Raw genomic sequence first — 15,252 nt, forward strand, 5'->3', positions numbered from 1 at the left:
ATGAAGGTGAAATCCTAGTAGGGGGAGATAAATAATAAGCAAGAAAATCCGTTGACATATGCTACCTGGCAAATTAAACAAGATGCATTCTTTATATTTGATGGTCAAGGAAGGCCTCTCTGAGGTGAGATTTAAGTGAGATCTGAATGGCAAGAAGAATCCAGCCATGGAAAAAGTAGGAGGAAGACCATTCCAGGCAAAGGAACCAACCAAGCCTAAGACAATAAAGAGGAAACAATATTAAATGCTCAAAAAGGTTCCTCTCACTGTCTGCATCTGAGAGGAGACCACAGTCTGTCTGTACAGTGTTAGTCCCTTTTCTAATAAACTTTCTTTTGACTCTAAAAAAAAAAAAAAATTAAAAATAAATAAATAAATAAATGCTCAAAAAGGATAAAAAAGAATCATTGTGACTATAAAGCACACTGGTTGAGGTGAAGAGAGGATTAACTCTTGCAGGGGTTTGCAGGTCAGAGTGAGGAGTTAGGATTTTATTCCAGGTGTGCTCTTCTTCTTCTACCTGCCCCTTACACACTGATGCCCCCAAGGAATCTACCCACAGCCCGCTTCTCTCTCTTTCCACACAGTCTCCTTGTGAAATCTCATTCCATTTGTTTTCATTAATATCATGCGATTATAAGACAACTCCTACCAAATTTTCTCTAAAATCCAGGCCAGTTCAACCAATAGTGTCCTGTAACCACACTGGATTTCTATTAGTGTTTCATGCTAAAAAGTTCTATACTAAAGTCATTCTCTTTCCTTCATACATTCTTCTTCTTTTTATTGACACCATTATCTACCCAGTCACTGAAGCCAGAAGCCCAAGATTCATCCTAGCTTCCTCTCACCTACAACAGTTAATTATTAACATTGATTTTTCTAGTTTAAGGGAAAGAAATGGAAGAAGGTGAGTAGAAGAGGAACGGAATCTTTCGTCTCCACTAATAATGACACCTCCCAGTATGGCTCATATATAGGTTCAGGTTAACAATCCATCTCAGGAATGCTGTTTTAGTCCCAGCTACACAAGTCTAACACTTCAGCCTAATCAACCCCACCCCAAATTCCCTCCCAAATGGTCTCACCAGAAACTACACAACTCAAATACCATGTCTGAGTTTGAAGAGATCTTCAAGATCACCCAGTGATCTCTTTATTCATATAAGGAGAGACATGCTCAGAGAAGAGAAATGATGTGGCCAAGATCACTGAGGAGACTAGACAATCTACTTCCCTTACTGCACATAGCTGTTTGTTCATATTACATGAGCTAACCCTAGAACCAGAACTTGAATATATAGACTTGGACTTGATACCATCATATCACCTCAAAATCACTCCAATATTTCTGAGTGACTAGAATCACTTAACCCATTTTAAGTTATCAATAGAAGATATTAACATTCTAAAACTATGATTTTAAAAGAGAAATAAATATTTCACCTTCTGGGGAAGTCGATATTATCTAAAAATAACTTTTTTAAAGTGACTTCTCATCACTGGTCAGAGAGCCAACAAGAGCTGACCTTTCAACAAGGTCATGGAGCTCACAGGGCAAACCACCAGGCACAATTTACTGATGATCCCTCTTTTCACTTCTCCTCTCTGAAAAGTAGCAAAAACAAGGAGAAACAGGTGCTCATCTACAATCTAAGAACTATATACAGTGATCGATTTTAGACACTGCCTCTTTAGACTCAGTTTATAACTGAGCTGCTAGTGCTGTATTTATGACCCTTTTTAAAATCCATATCCTCCTTGATAAATATAAGTCTCATGTACTCGCCCCACCCTAACACCTGAAGTCTATAATATATGCCTCTCAAGAGAGTATACTATTCTCCATCCTCTTGAGGTTCCCGCCTTTCCTGGCTAGACTGGGGGGTCAGTCTGTGCTTTTTCAAATTATATATTTCTCTCCTATCTGCCCCCCTTACTCCATGCTCACTACCCCAAATATAGGTTGAGAATCACTGTCCTAATTTACTGTGGGCCAATAAACACCACACACTAGAAAATATCTAAGTTTGTGTTACTTGACCTAACCATCTCCATCTTCATAGTACAGCATTTAAATTTTAAGTTTTAGAGTTCCTTCATATAGTTAAGATACTTATACCTCATATCTCTACTTTTCAAATTGATAGTATTGGGTATCCATAATTGAACCCAATCAATAAAGAGAGATTTACATGGTTTTCTGGGAGATATTCTTTTTGCTTTGAATTTTACTTACAACTTTACTAAAAACCTAGAAGATTCAATAGTTCATATCATTGTAATAAGGTCCAAAACATAAATCTATTACACTATTGGAATAGGGATTAAGAGAGGTCTGTATATTTCAAATCTGTCTGGTCTCTAGTACCTGGCCAGTGAATTTGAATTCTGATTTATTATATTATTCATTTGGTTAATTTATTCTCTGGTACCCACTGTTGTATTGTTCAAATTTAAAAGTCCTGAATTGAATACAAAATAAACCTAATAAACCTTAGGAGGTTTATACCCTGCCTCCTAAGAACTAATTATCTAACCCTAGAAAGTAGATGCAAATGAAATAGCAAAATAAAATTTTGAGACTATGGGCCCAAACAATCGACACAGCCAGCAAGAATGACAGGCATCCGGAAGCCAGGAGAGACAGATCACTTTGGCGGGTGTGGTGAGTACTAAGGTTAGGTAAGACAAAGGTTAGGTGGGAATAAGATAAGTAGATGAGGAAGGGGAAGGTATCCCAGGTGTAGGGAACACTATGTAAAGCATTAAAAAGAACTAAATCCATGGTATATGGAAGATGAGGAGGGCACAGGCCTGAGTGAAGCAAAAGACCTGTGTTAGAGCACCAGAATTTGAAGTTAGATAGGCAGCTGGGGTCAGGAGTTACTCTGGGGCAGAGGGGCCCATCATACTAACAGCAACTTGACAGGTTGGGGAAATTTTCCTAACACACAGAGGGCTTCAAGCAGGAAAAAAAAAAAATTAAACTACAACATCTATCTGAGATTCTCTCTTATTCCTCATCCTGGTGTTTGTGAATACACTGATATATAGCTGTATCTATACAGCTATATATCTATATCCAGATAGATCACCAACACTCTAGTTCTACCAGTTTATACACAGAGCAAAATACCGCCTGATAAAAACAAAATTCGTGCACCCAAATATTATCATTTACAGACTACTAACTACATGCTAAACATTATGCTAAATGTTTTACGTAATTTCATCTAATCCTTACAGCCACCCACAGTATTACCCACTTTTTATAAATGAGAAGCCTGGATCTCAGTAAGTTGCCCAACATAACAGAGATAGGTCCAGGATTCAAGCCAAGGGCTGCCTACCTCCCATTCCCATGCTTTTAAACCACCATACAAAGTGCTAACCTTGAAAGTCTTCTCCCAAGGAGAACATCATAGTGCTTCCTTTATACCAGGGGGACAGGGGAAGAAAGACAGTACTGGATATCAGGTTTTCCCCAATTGTTACCGAGTTACACCTTCTGGTCGAACCAAGATTTTTTCCATAGCCAAAAAGCCAGATGGAATTATTCCTTCCAACAATGTCCACCCCACTACCACCAAGATTCCCAGGCTTCTAAGCATAATAGAAGACAAAGGTCTCAGGAATAGGGTAGGCTACCCCAGGGGAAATTAAACAAGTCCAACAAACCTGTAAGATGATCAGCACTTCTTGAACCAACAAGATTCACTGACAAGGCAAAATGATAAGTCAAGGATACTAGTAGGAGTCTTGCTACCTCTGTAAATGTAGCTCAGGCCCATATCCTCCAGGAAGGGCCCAACTGATGAGGCAAGAGTACTCTTCTTTCTTCTTGTCCCCAAAGGGTAATAAAATCTCCATTCTGTTCTCAAATTCATGCTCAGTACCAAAGGGACAATGATCTTTCTCTCATCCTAAAGGTACCAGCACAATAATTATAAGTATCCTTAAAAACAGGCAACAAACAAATTGCATGGCATTGTACTGCTTTCTCCTAGATTCAAGTCCAAGATGAAAGGCATCATTATTTAACATCATTATAATTACAAATGATAAGCTAACATCAATGCAATGCTATCATAATAATATAGGGATGCCATAAACTCTTTCATTCGATTATCTCTCAGCTCTTCAGATATCATGAATAACAAAGCTTCAATTGGCATTACCACCATTGTCTGCCAAGGTGAACTCAGAGCCCAAGAAGAAAAATGACGAGCTCAAGCTGATTCACTCACGGCAGACCTCAAATCAAACTCCAGACTTTTACTCTTTCAACTTTGTTCTAACATGAAGAACTCACCCTCTGCCACGGTGGAAGTATCGCTCATAAGAAGGACTCTTCTTTCCTAACAACTGTCTGTTAATAAAAGAACTGAAATTGTTTAAAGTATACATAATAGGCTAAATAATAATACTAAATATATAAAGATAATACTAATAATAATAAAGATAATAACGGAAGGAGAAAGTAGGCACAAAATGCTGCAGCCAGGGTTGTCTTAATGTGCTAATATTCATTATTCTTGAGTAATTCAAAATCACATAGAATGAAAAGGCTTTTGCTCTGGGTAAAAACACAAAACATATGATTTACTTATGCAGGAAATTGTATTCCTCAAAAGAGACCAAAGATGTTGCAATACTTAACTTTAACTTTACTAAGAATACAACACATACAAACATACTGAACTAGATATGCTCCCTAAAACAAGGTTCCTCAAAGAAGGGGTTCCAGAGAAAAGACTCTTTTAAGAGTCTTAAGATTGTTAAGTACAATCCATATTCACGAAATCTTTCCTAACCATTTCAGTCTTCACTGACCTCTTTCGCCTCAACCCCTCCAGAATTTGAGACCACACCACACACCCCATCATTTCAATAGCTATTATCTTGTGGGGTGCACTTTTTTCTTGTGTCAATTAGGAGAGCAGAAGCCAAGTCTTCTATTACTTCTCATTCAGTCCACATGTCAGTCATGTGTCTCATACAAATCTGATGGAATCCTGAGAGAAGAGGGGAAGGTCCACATAACAAGACTGAGATGTACTGAGATGTACTGCAGTTCATGTGCTTAAGTGGATTTACTGATTATATTTCTTTTAAATGAATTAACCCTCATAAGACAAACAAGGGGCTTATAAAAAGATTCCTTCAAAGAAACCTTGGATTAAAGATATCATAAGCATACATAAACAAGAGAACGGCAGAGCCTCATTTCTATTCCTGGTATATTCTTCTTCAGTCATATTACAACGTAGAAACAATCACAACCTAACAAGATATGACAAAAAGTTCACAAAAACCTTATCAGGATTATTTAAAATACGGATTTGCATCCAGCACCATAAATGATTAACTTCATTTTAAGTATATACTATGCCTTCAGATATTAGCTAAATAAGAATATAACTTATAAACAAACTTACATATATGAAGGAATTACATGTTTTTTAACTGATAGTGCTATTCCATCCCAAAATTTTAAAGACTATTACTCTAACCAACATTGCCCAATAGAACTTTCAATGATGATGAATTATTCTCTATCCGTGCTGTCTAAAACTGTAGGCACTAGCCACACGTGGCTATTAAGCAACTGAAATGTGGCTGTGTCTGAAGAATTAAATTTTTATTTTATTTAATTTAAATGTAAATAGCCATTGCTGGCTCATGTTCACTTTATTGGACAGCACAGTCCTGGACCACTCATAGACTACTGCTATCTCAAAATATACAGCGCCCAGCAAGCAGTGCCCTTTTCTGCTTCTGTGTCTTTGGCCATGTTACTCTTTGCCTAGAATGTTATCTCAACCTTGTCCACGTAGTAATAAGTTCAAATATCAGCTTTCTTTAGTTTTCCCTGACTACTCCTCACCCCATAAAACTGCTTCTTCATGTCTTTTCCCCTAACCCTTTTACATCCTTAGAGCTATCTGCACATGTGTCTGAAGTTCTCTAACTGTAAGCTCAAAGCAGAGCCATGTCTTATTTATCATTGCATGATGTCCAGTACATAGTGCATGCTCAATAACAGTTACTGAATGTGGCAATGAATAAACCAAGAAACCTTGATCTCCCAATTTATACTGTAGCTCTTCTTCCTCTACACCAAAAGATGGCTCCAGAAAAGTAGACCAAAGGCTACTCTTTGCCACTTCAAAGTGCTAGATGCTACTTCAACAGCCAATACCATTTCTATTATCTGTCTGGCTCATTATTATTTGTCTGGCTCTTTCAGATGCAGATGTCACGGTTTTTTCCGAAGCAGGAGCAGGCTCAGAAAGCACTTACCCTTTGAAGAGTACAAGATGAAGGTAGATTGTGGTATGAGTCTCCAGTCAACTTTCAAATACTGCAAGTTAAAATAACTACTCTGATGCAATATTTTTTCATGTGCACTTTATTAATACTTATTAAGCTTTTCCTATATATTCTACATGCAGTTTTAGCTATTAAGGTACAAGTGTATGCCTCCCCCATACCTTCCCACTAAAACCCATGTAAAACTGTTTCTCTCTCTTCATCTCTCATCAAATGAGCATGACTTAGAAAGACCAAGGAAAGGCTCTGACCATGCGATTGCCTATTCTGGATTTCATTTCTGATTTCTAGATTTGGCTATATTTAGCAAACCTATAAACGTCATCATGCCCGAAGCCAGGAAGAAGACACCATTCACAAACCACCCCCTGAAAATCTGCAGTTGCCACTAAAAATTCCAGACTTCCCAGCAGACAAAGACATCTGAAGTGGGAGCAATCAAATTGGTGTTTGCATCAGGAGAAGACCTCAAGTGCTTATAACTAACCTCTCAGTCTGGCACTAAAGCTCTCCATAATCTTATTTCCTTTTCTTTCCTCTTCAGCATACCTTTTGATCTGTTCAAACATCCTCATTATCTCCCCTGACCACTCCTTTCTGTAACACTGGTCGTCTCACTCCCCTACCTGCTTCTGCTTCAAGCTTCTGGTTTCTCTTTGAACCTTCAGGACCACTCCTCCCCCAGACACTAGCCATTCCCTTGCCTCACAATTAGGTGAGGCCCAGATGAGAGCAGTGCATACCGGATACCTATTCAACACTCAAAAGGCCTCGGGTCACTGAAAAAAGAGAGCAGCAAGCATAGCTAGGAAGAAAAATTGTAAAAGAATTTCCTTCTACCATTCCATGCCCTTCTTTCCTTGATTCTGGAAGAGAAACTTGTACTAACCAAAACAACACTAGACTGGTCAGTATTCCTGGAACTCATCATACTGTTTCACCACTCCACACTTCTGTGTATGCTACTCTCTTCGCTCAGAAGGCCTCGGGTGACCCTCATCTGGAACATCTGCTGGGCAATTTCCATTCCTGTTCATAACTCACTCCATCTGTAAACCCTCACCCCAGGCCCTTTCTCTTTAGCAACTCTTAACATCTTTGACCACCTATTATCTATCAAGGGCCATGCTAAGTGCTGGACACTTATCTCAGGGTTATTTGTTGGTCTATGAGCTCCTTAAGGAGGAATTCCCATTCATCTGGCCCAAGTCCCACTCATCTGGTGGCTCTGGAACCTAAATCAGTGCCTGCCACAAAGAAGGCACTAATGAACATGCACTAAATAAATACATGCATACGACATATTGATCATGTTGATACCACCAACACGTTATATGTAATATATACGTTTGTTTTTGGTGGTTTCACACACATTCTAAAGCCTCGCTACCTTGCACTGTAGGTAGGAGAAACTGTCAAAGTTTACTGATTTGGAAACTTAACAGTTCTCATTAGCCCAAGACCTGGATACCTTTAGTATAGGTGAGAAACAGTTCTGAAGCCCCACCTAGTCCACCTTATATAGAACTGAAGCAGTTCTGGAATGTTGTCTTTGACACAGCAGGTATTCAAAAAACATTTATCTATTGTTCAAAGCTTAGATGTGAGGGCTCATATAGCTAAGGAGGTATGATAAAAGCACAGCTTCGCAGTCCTTCTTTAAACATTGCCCCAATTTTCCCATTGAGCTCTTTCTGGAAGCTTAAACCAAATCTTCCCTAGACATCATACGCCCATAACATCAGACATGACCTAGCACCTCATTTTGGCATCTTTGCTGAGAAAATATCCTTCTCTGCACCCAGCTAGAGATAGCCATATCGCTCCGAACTCATGACTAAGAGTCATCACTTCCCTGAACAAGCCCCTACTGGACTAGTTCGTGAAACTAGGCGAGCAGGGCTAATGCTACTGATGGAAAGACAGCAACCCAGGCATTTTCCTATTGTACTCCAGCACCTCCTTCTTGGGGTTCTTGCAATTCCTCACTATAGACCATAGTGAGAAAAAGGGATGATCAGTGGGATACCATGGTAATAGGTCTGTGTTTTAAGCTCACCATACCACCCCTCCCTGAACTGCCTGGCCACTGCCCTGGGCACGCGATGCACAGCTCTCATCATTCTCAGAAAACTCTGGCTGGGACTAATGGCCAGGTCAGCACCTGGGGCCTCAAAGGGAAGAGAGTCCTGGAAGAAGCATGGCTACCGAAACATCTTTTGACCCTTTAAGGAGCTGGTGAGACCTCTGCAAAAAACATCTGGCTCAATTCATCCATAATGGAGGAAAGGATCCCAGAAGATTGCTGCAGCCAAACTAGCCTTCACATTGCCACCCCCATCTCTCTTAACTATATACATGATGTAATGTTGCTAGTAAATAAGAGCTATCATTTATCGTACACCTGAAAAATGTTAGATCATTTATAATACATTGCCTCATTTAGTCTTCAAGACCACTCCATAGGGCAGTGGTTCTCAAACCTTAGTTTGCATCAGAATCTCTCCGGGAACTAAGTAAAGCCCCACATCCTCAGTTAATGGGGTAGGCCTGAGATTTTGCATTTCTAACAAGCTCCCAGGTGATACTGATGCTCTTGATCTAGGCTCTAGGCTTTGAGGAAAACGGATTCAAGAGAAGTTTGAAATGTCTTATCTAAGGTTCATGGCTAATAAAGAACAGATCCAGAATTTGAACCTAGATCTGCCTGACTCTACAGTGCTGGAAACCCTGCTACTGCATGTGTTTGCCTTGTGTTCCAAATTCACTGACCTATCCCTAAAGGCAGAAATCACACTTTAGACCTCCCTATGTCCCTCTCAGAACCTTGTGGTACCTTTGTATTTAGTGGGTGCTACATAAATACTTCGTATACTGGCTTCTACACACTTCTAAGAGGCATAAATTCAATCTCAATTCTAGTCAAAGGACATAAAGAGGGAAACATTACCAGACTCAGTTTTACATGAGACTCTTTCTTGTTACTCTTTGTCCATTATGTCACCACACCTGGATAACTCCTACTCATTCTTCAGTCAGTCACTTCCTGCAGAAAGCAATTGTTGGCTAAAATTGGGGGCCGCCCTAAGTTTATCTCCTGAAAGCAAATATCACTCTATTCTAACTGCCTATTTTCCATCTCTCAAAGTAGTTTGTAAACTCTACCTTCTAGTTCCAAATCGTATCCCCAGAGCCTAGCACAGCACATCATAGACACTCCATAGCTGTTTGCTGAATGTACAAATGAATGAATGAATGCAGAGCTACAAGCCCCATGTTTCACTGAAAAATATAATGCATGATGTGCAGTTCTCAGGGATGAATTCTAAAAGCCTCCTCTTCTGGAGAAGAGGAGGGCAGCCTAGATAAAAAAGACCGATTTTGCCTTTTCTCTTTCCCATCACTCAGCCCTTGAGAACAGGCGCCACTTAGGGTAGCACCATCTACAATGAGAGAATATGCTAGCTGAACAAAATGCTCTTGGGCTAAAGGTCAACAGAAGCCAACTGGAGAGAAGGAGAGAGCTCTGCACCCCATCATTCCTCCTGATTTCTCTCACACATTCTCCTCCATTTTTCTATCCCACTGCAGTCAAGACTTTTGGCACAGGGATGAAAGAAACAGATCAGACTCAAGGGTGCGGACCTGGCAGCGGGCACAGAAGCATCACCCATCCTGCACCAAAGCCCACAAGGAAAGATCCAGAGGGACAGTGACTCAGGCCCCAGTGACTTAAGTCCAGCTAGAACAGTACTGAGAATGAAAAAGAGCAACAATTTCACAAGGACATTGTCAGACCTTTTTAAAAAGTGTTTTAAAAGTAGAAGCTTCAACCCTAACCCCAGAAAACTGGGCCCAGCCAAATCCACTGTTTAGACAAGCTGAGAGCCAAACACAGCTTCTTCCCCCTCCCAACTGACCCGCCTGCAACACTCACCATGACAGGCATTTCCCGGGCCGAGGCTAGGACTCTTGCTTCAATCTTAGCTTGCAAAAAGGCTTCTTCCCCAGCTAATAAACTGTTCCCCCACGACCCCCATGTTGCAGTAATAGAGGCCTCCCCCATCCTCCACCCCTTCTCAGCAGATACCATAACCTACAGCAGGTTGGCCCCCTCCAATTTGAATAGCTTCATGCCAAGAAAATTGCTGCTTTTATTAAAAATAAAAGCACACTAGGCAGGCAATGGGCTATGAAAAGTATGAGTCTGGCATAATTATGAAGGTCGAAGTTAAGGTTACTGAAAGAGACATGCAAAGATTTCCAGAAAGCTTGGAGAATAAAGATATTTAGATATAGATACGGAGTTTACACAGCAGACACAGCAGATCTAAATAACATCTTCTCCAATAAAGGAAAAGCGAAAATCAGATGCCACTCTCAAGTAATTCAGGCAGGGGGGCGGCGGGGGGGGGGACTAAAACAAGAGGAAGAGGGGCCTACTGGACTGATTTTAAAATAACCACATTCATTTCATGTAATTTCTGTTATCTTAGCTACATCCTGGGGACCTGATTACAGTTGGGTCAGAAAACAAACCTAGTCAAATCCACCAAGAGCCTTGGCTCTTAGAAAAACATTCCTATTCTCTGAAAATCCTCTCTTCCTTCCAGTGCCTGCTCATGGTAGTGGGAAAGTTGGGTAGGAGAAAGAAAAGGAGAAACCCCTCTCTTCAGCCCTCATATCAATTATTTCAAGTTTTAGGAAGATGACAAGCCCACCACTCTACATGTGATGTGAAGCTGTACACTTTCACACATAGGTTTTTCTCATCTGAAGCTCATAATTCAGTGAGGCACACAAGATTTGACTTGCCAATGTTTTAAAAAATAAAATAAAAAGCCACTGAGGTAAACAATTTCCGGCAACCTCCCCCCACCCTATAAACCCTGTCACTTTCAAATCTCAGTTTTACATTTCTCAAGGACAATGATTCACAGGGCAAGGGAAGGTGGGGAAGGGAGGGTCAACTGGTCAAAACTCATTCATACATTCAACAACTAGAAACCAGAATCTTGCTGCATTAGCCCAAGATTTTCATTTACGGCGCACTGAAAGATTCCCATCGTACCTTCCGCCAACACCTCGTCCACAGTGACCTGCTGTCGCCCAATGCCAAAGACCCTTCCGATGTAGCCACTGCCCAGGCCCGAGGTGCTGCCCCCTCCTCCGCTGGAGCCGGAGCCCAGGCCAGAGCCGCCCTGCTCTCGCCGGGAGTCGAAAAACTTCTTCATATTGCGAATAAGAAGCAGCAAAGCAAAATACCGACAGTTTCTAGATTTTTTGTTTTTAAAGAACACAAGAGATCCAAGGATTTCTTCTCGAATTTCAGCTCGGAGAGGAGCCACCCGAATCCGGCCGTGGGGGGTGGGGGCTGAGGGAGGATGCCTATAGGAATATGCGTGTCAATCGCGCGGCGGTCGCCTCCTCCTTAAGAGAGCGATTCGTGTAAGTTTAAACCTGTGATGACAGAGGAAGAGAGAGGATGAATCAGTAACACACTTAAAAATTCAAGTGCTGAGTCCTAGGGGAAGCAAAAGCCATCATCCTGGGGAAATGCTTCTTGCATTTTCTTAACGAGAAAAACCCTGGGGCTGAAAACGAGTCCCCGGCCCCCAAACCCTGGACACCGTGCCCAAGTCTCAGAAAAAGGAGGGATTCGGGCCGCCTTTGGCAGTGCTGACCCAGCGGAGCACTGCCTCCCCCTCCTCCCTGGTCTCCCCGCCGCCCCGCAAGGCAGCATCCCGGCGGCACCCACTTGAGATGGCTCGGCAGCCGGCGCCCAGCTACCAGCCCCGCAACATTGTCACGGCCGCCGGACCGGCCTGCGACGCGGAGAGGAGGCGGCGCTGCAGCGAGAGCCGCGGCCGCGTTCGGCACCCTCCCGCCCGCCAGCTGATCCCCCCAAGCGCCCGGCGGAGACTGACCCGCCGCCCCTCCCCCGCGCGCGCTCCCGCCCGGCTCCATCCACCCAACCAGGAAGTGAACCGCCGCCGGAAGTGCCTCTAAGGGCGACGCGGCGATGGGCCGGGGAACTCCTGCAGCCGCCGCTCTGTCGCGACAGACGGGAAGGGGTCGTCGGAGAGAAGGGGAAGGGGAAAAGAAGGTGTCAGTGTGGAGACAGTTTTGGAAGAAAACGTTAATATCGCCCGATCCGCAGGGCACCATGGGAAAGGTAGTTCGACGCAGCCCAGCGAGTGAACTACAACTCCCAGGATGCCCTGGAAAAGCCAGCGAGACGGTGGCGGTGGCCTCCTCCACCTCAAAGGTGGTTAGTTGGGTGGTGCATTTGTGGGGATTCAGTTATTTAAACATATCCGGTAAAGAAACTGCAAGGGACTAAGGTTTCCAGTCTGCTGCATGTTCCACCCTCTGGAGCCATCTTATTTGCGGCTTGACCTCCCTGCACAAGGGATTCTGGGGTTTGTGGTTTCCAAACGGACGGAGGCTGACACCTGAAGGACGCGGCTTAACCGCTTAGCCCCTAGCCAGTCCTGCGGGACTTACCGACGTGACCTGTGCAGAAGGTGGAAGAGAGGGGGTGATCGGGAAAATTTTGCTGGCAGTTGGAGCAAGGGCCACGCCCTAACAAAAATAAAACCAATGCCCTTCCGACGCAACCTCAAGAGCAGCTTCTGCTCGGAGATGTTATTGAGAACCAGCTCAGCTGTCAGCTAGGCGCTATGAGAGCAGTTAACAGTATCTCATGTGGGAAACCACAGGCGAGACTCAAACCGAGAAATTTAAACGATGTATGCAGGACAGATCCTGGGGTGTCAGGATATCCGACCCATTGGCTCGGACCCGAAACTTTGGGGCTTGTCTGCCAACGGTGACCCTTGATTCTTCCACTTTTGCTGATGCTGTGGATGAGCCTGACCTTCACTAACCCCCTCCCACATAAGAACCCAAGGCTGACCTTCCGTTTTTTCTTTTTCACTTCAAGATTGCCCCCTTGATAGTTATTTTGCCCTCATATCTCCTGAGCGCCGAGGATGAGTGTGGACAATGTTATCTGCATCTGTCAAATGCAGATTTGGAAGGCCTTTTAGTACCCTTCTCCATCCTTGAATTTCCTGAGAGATGATGCTGAATAAAGGTAGTGTCAAATCCCTGGCCATTCCTCCCCCCCCCCGCACTCCCAAATTCCTCATCTCCCCAAAAAATATCCATGATTTTCTAAACCCTGGATGAGTTATTTCTCACCTCAACCTACTCTCCTGATCCTAATTTTGCAACACCCTCAGCTTATAATCTATCCCAGAATTTTTTTTTTTGTCAGGCATTCGAGAGAATAGAAGGACGCTCCAGTGGGTGGGGGGGGCCGGGAGATGGCGCTTGCTTTCTCTAATCTCAATATTGAACTGAGCTGTGACTGGGCTGGCAGCTGCATTGCTGCTGCTTCTCCTTCCTCTTTCTCCTTAATCTGTCTTTTCCTTCTCCCTCTTCTCCTCCTTCTTGTTTCAAGTAGTGCCATTGTAGTTAAACTTCCGTGTAAAGACAGCATCTTTCTTCAAAAGGAAGTCAATGTTGTCACCTCAGTTCACAAATCCATGCAGCCACCTCCAGGGTAGAATGCAGCACCTGCTAAAACAGTCCCTTAAATCAAGCCCACACAGGCATGTTCTCTGCACTTTCCTTAAAAGGCTAGATTTTGCCTAAAGAAGTTCGAAATAGAACTTAAAATAGATGGGCAAGCTCATTTAGAATTAGATTCACTGCCCTCCATCTTTCTCCTCATCTATTGATCATAACTGACTTTTTTAAGAAGAAACTCTGTTGGGTCCTAGAATCTGCTGCTATCTCAGTTTCTACTTTTCTAGATTTTTCTGTTACCTGGCTAGACAGACCAGCAAAAATCCCAAATCTCACTTCTGATACAAAAACTTACTTTTATCTGATAGGATTAATGTAGATACCACTTATGTATTGAGCATCCTCCTGGATGCTTTGATCAGAATCTGAGGTTATTTAAAAAAGATGAAAAGAGAAAAAATACTAGAAGATTAGGCTTTTGCCTTCCATTCTCTCAGAGGCAAAAAGCAATTATAATGACAAAACCATGGTGTTTAATGTTTTACATCTATTGAGTTACTTAATGCTCACAACAACCCTATGAAATAAGGTACTATTATTACACTCATTTTATTGATGGAGAAACTGAAGCGAAGAGATAAATGACTTGCCCAAAGCCACACAGATAGTAATTCTCAAAGCCAGGACTCGGACTCAAACATTTTTGCTTCAGAACCCAATGCTTAACTAGCTACCAGAAGCTGCCTCCTCAGAAAGAGCTAATATAGCATGTTAAAATAGTTGAAAACAGAAACATCTACACACAGCATGAGATCAGGAGACAGGAAACTTCTGCCACTCCAAAACCGTGCTCCTAGACCACTTAGATCTCTGGACCTACTTTTTTAGCCATGAAACCAGAGCTGTTTTATAACTCTTAGTAATTCTCTAGTTCCTGGGTACAAAATCATCACAGATCAACCACTATAATCTCAAAACTCCTACTATCTGTATAATTTGTCCTAACCTGCCTTTCATCCCTATTCAACTTTTATTTTTCTTCCCCCGCCCAGCTTTATTGACATATAATAGACAATTAGTTGCTCATATTTACGTTGTACAATTCGATGAGTTTTTTTCAATTATAGTTGGCGCACAATAATATACCAGTTTCAGTTGTACAACCTAATAATAATAATCAGAGATCCACATAACTTGCAAAGCGGTCACCCCACTAAATCTAGTACCCCTCTATCCCCTTACATATTTATTACATTATTAACCATCTTCCCCCTACTACACTCTACATCCCCATATCTATTCTGCAACTATCCATTTGTACCTCTTAATCCCTTTGCCCTTTTTCCCACCCCCCAGACTTCTTCCCATCTAGTAGCCCTC

The 15,252-nt window shown here is 42.4% G+C and overlaps 1 protein-coding gene across 20 annotated transcripts in view; it reads right to left on the reverse strand.

The window, feature by feature from the left end:
* Window positions 1-12,454, reverse strand: part of AAK1 (AP2 associated kinase 1) — a 146,919-nt gene extending 134,465 nt beyond the window's left edge. For 11 of the 20 annotated variants that reach the window (XM_039852573.1, XM_039852570.1, XM_039852571.1 and 8 more), the window contains exons 1-2: window positions 12,095-12,263; window positions 11,408-11,796 (exon numbers count right to left, since the gene is read on the reverse strand). In XM_039852573.1, coding sequence (XP_039708507.1) covers window positions 11,408-11,570 — 163 coding nt within the window. In that variant the 5' untranslated portion in view covers window positions 11,571-11,796; window positions 12,095-12,263. Of the gene's footprint in view, window positions 1-11,407; window positions 11,797-12,094; window positions 12,266-12,312 lie in introns of those variants that run through there. The other 9 variants (XM_039852587.1, XM_039852585.1, XM_039852582.1 and 6 more) reach the window with 5 other exon arrangements.
* Window positions 12,455-15,252: the final 2,798 nt, after the last annotated feature.

This window comes from Pteropus medius, unplaced genomic scaffold (assembly GCF_902729225.1).
Source record: "Pteropus medius unplaced genomic scaffold, Ma_sr-lr_union100, whole genome shotgun sequence".
Lineage (NCBI taxonomy): Eukaryota > Metazoa > Chordata > Mammalia > Chiroptera > Pteropodidae > Pteropus > Pteropus medius.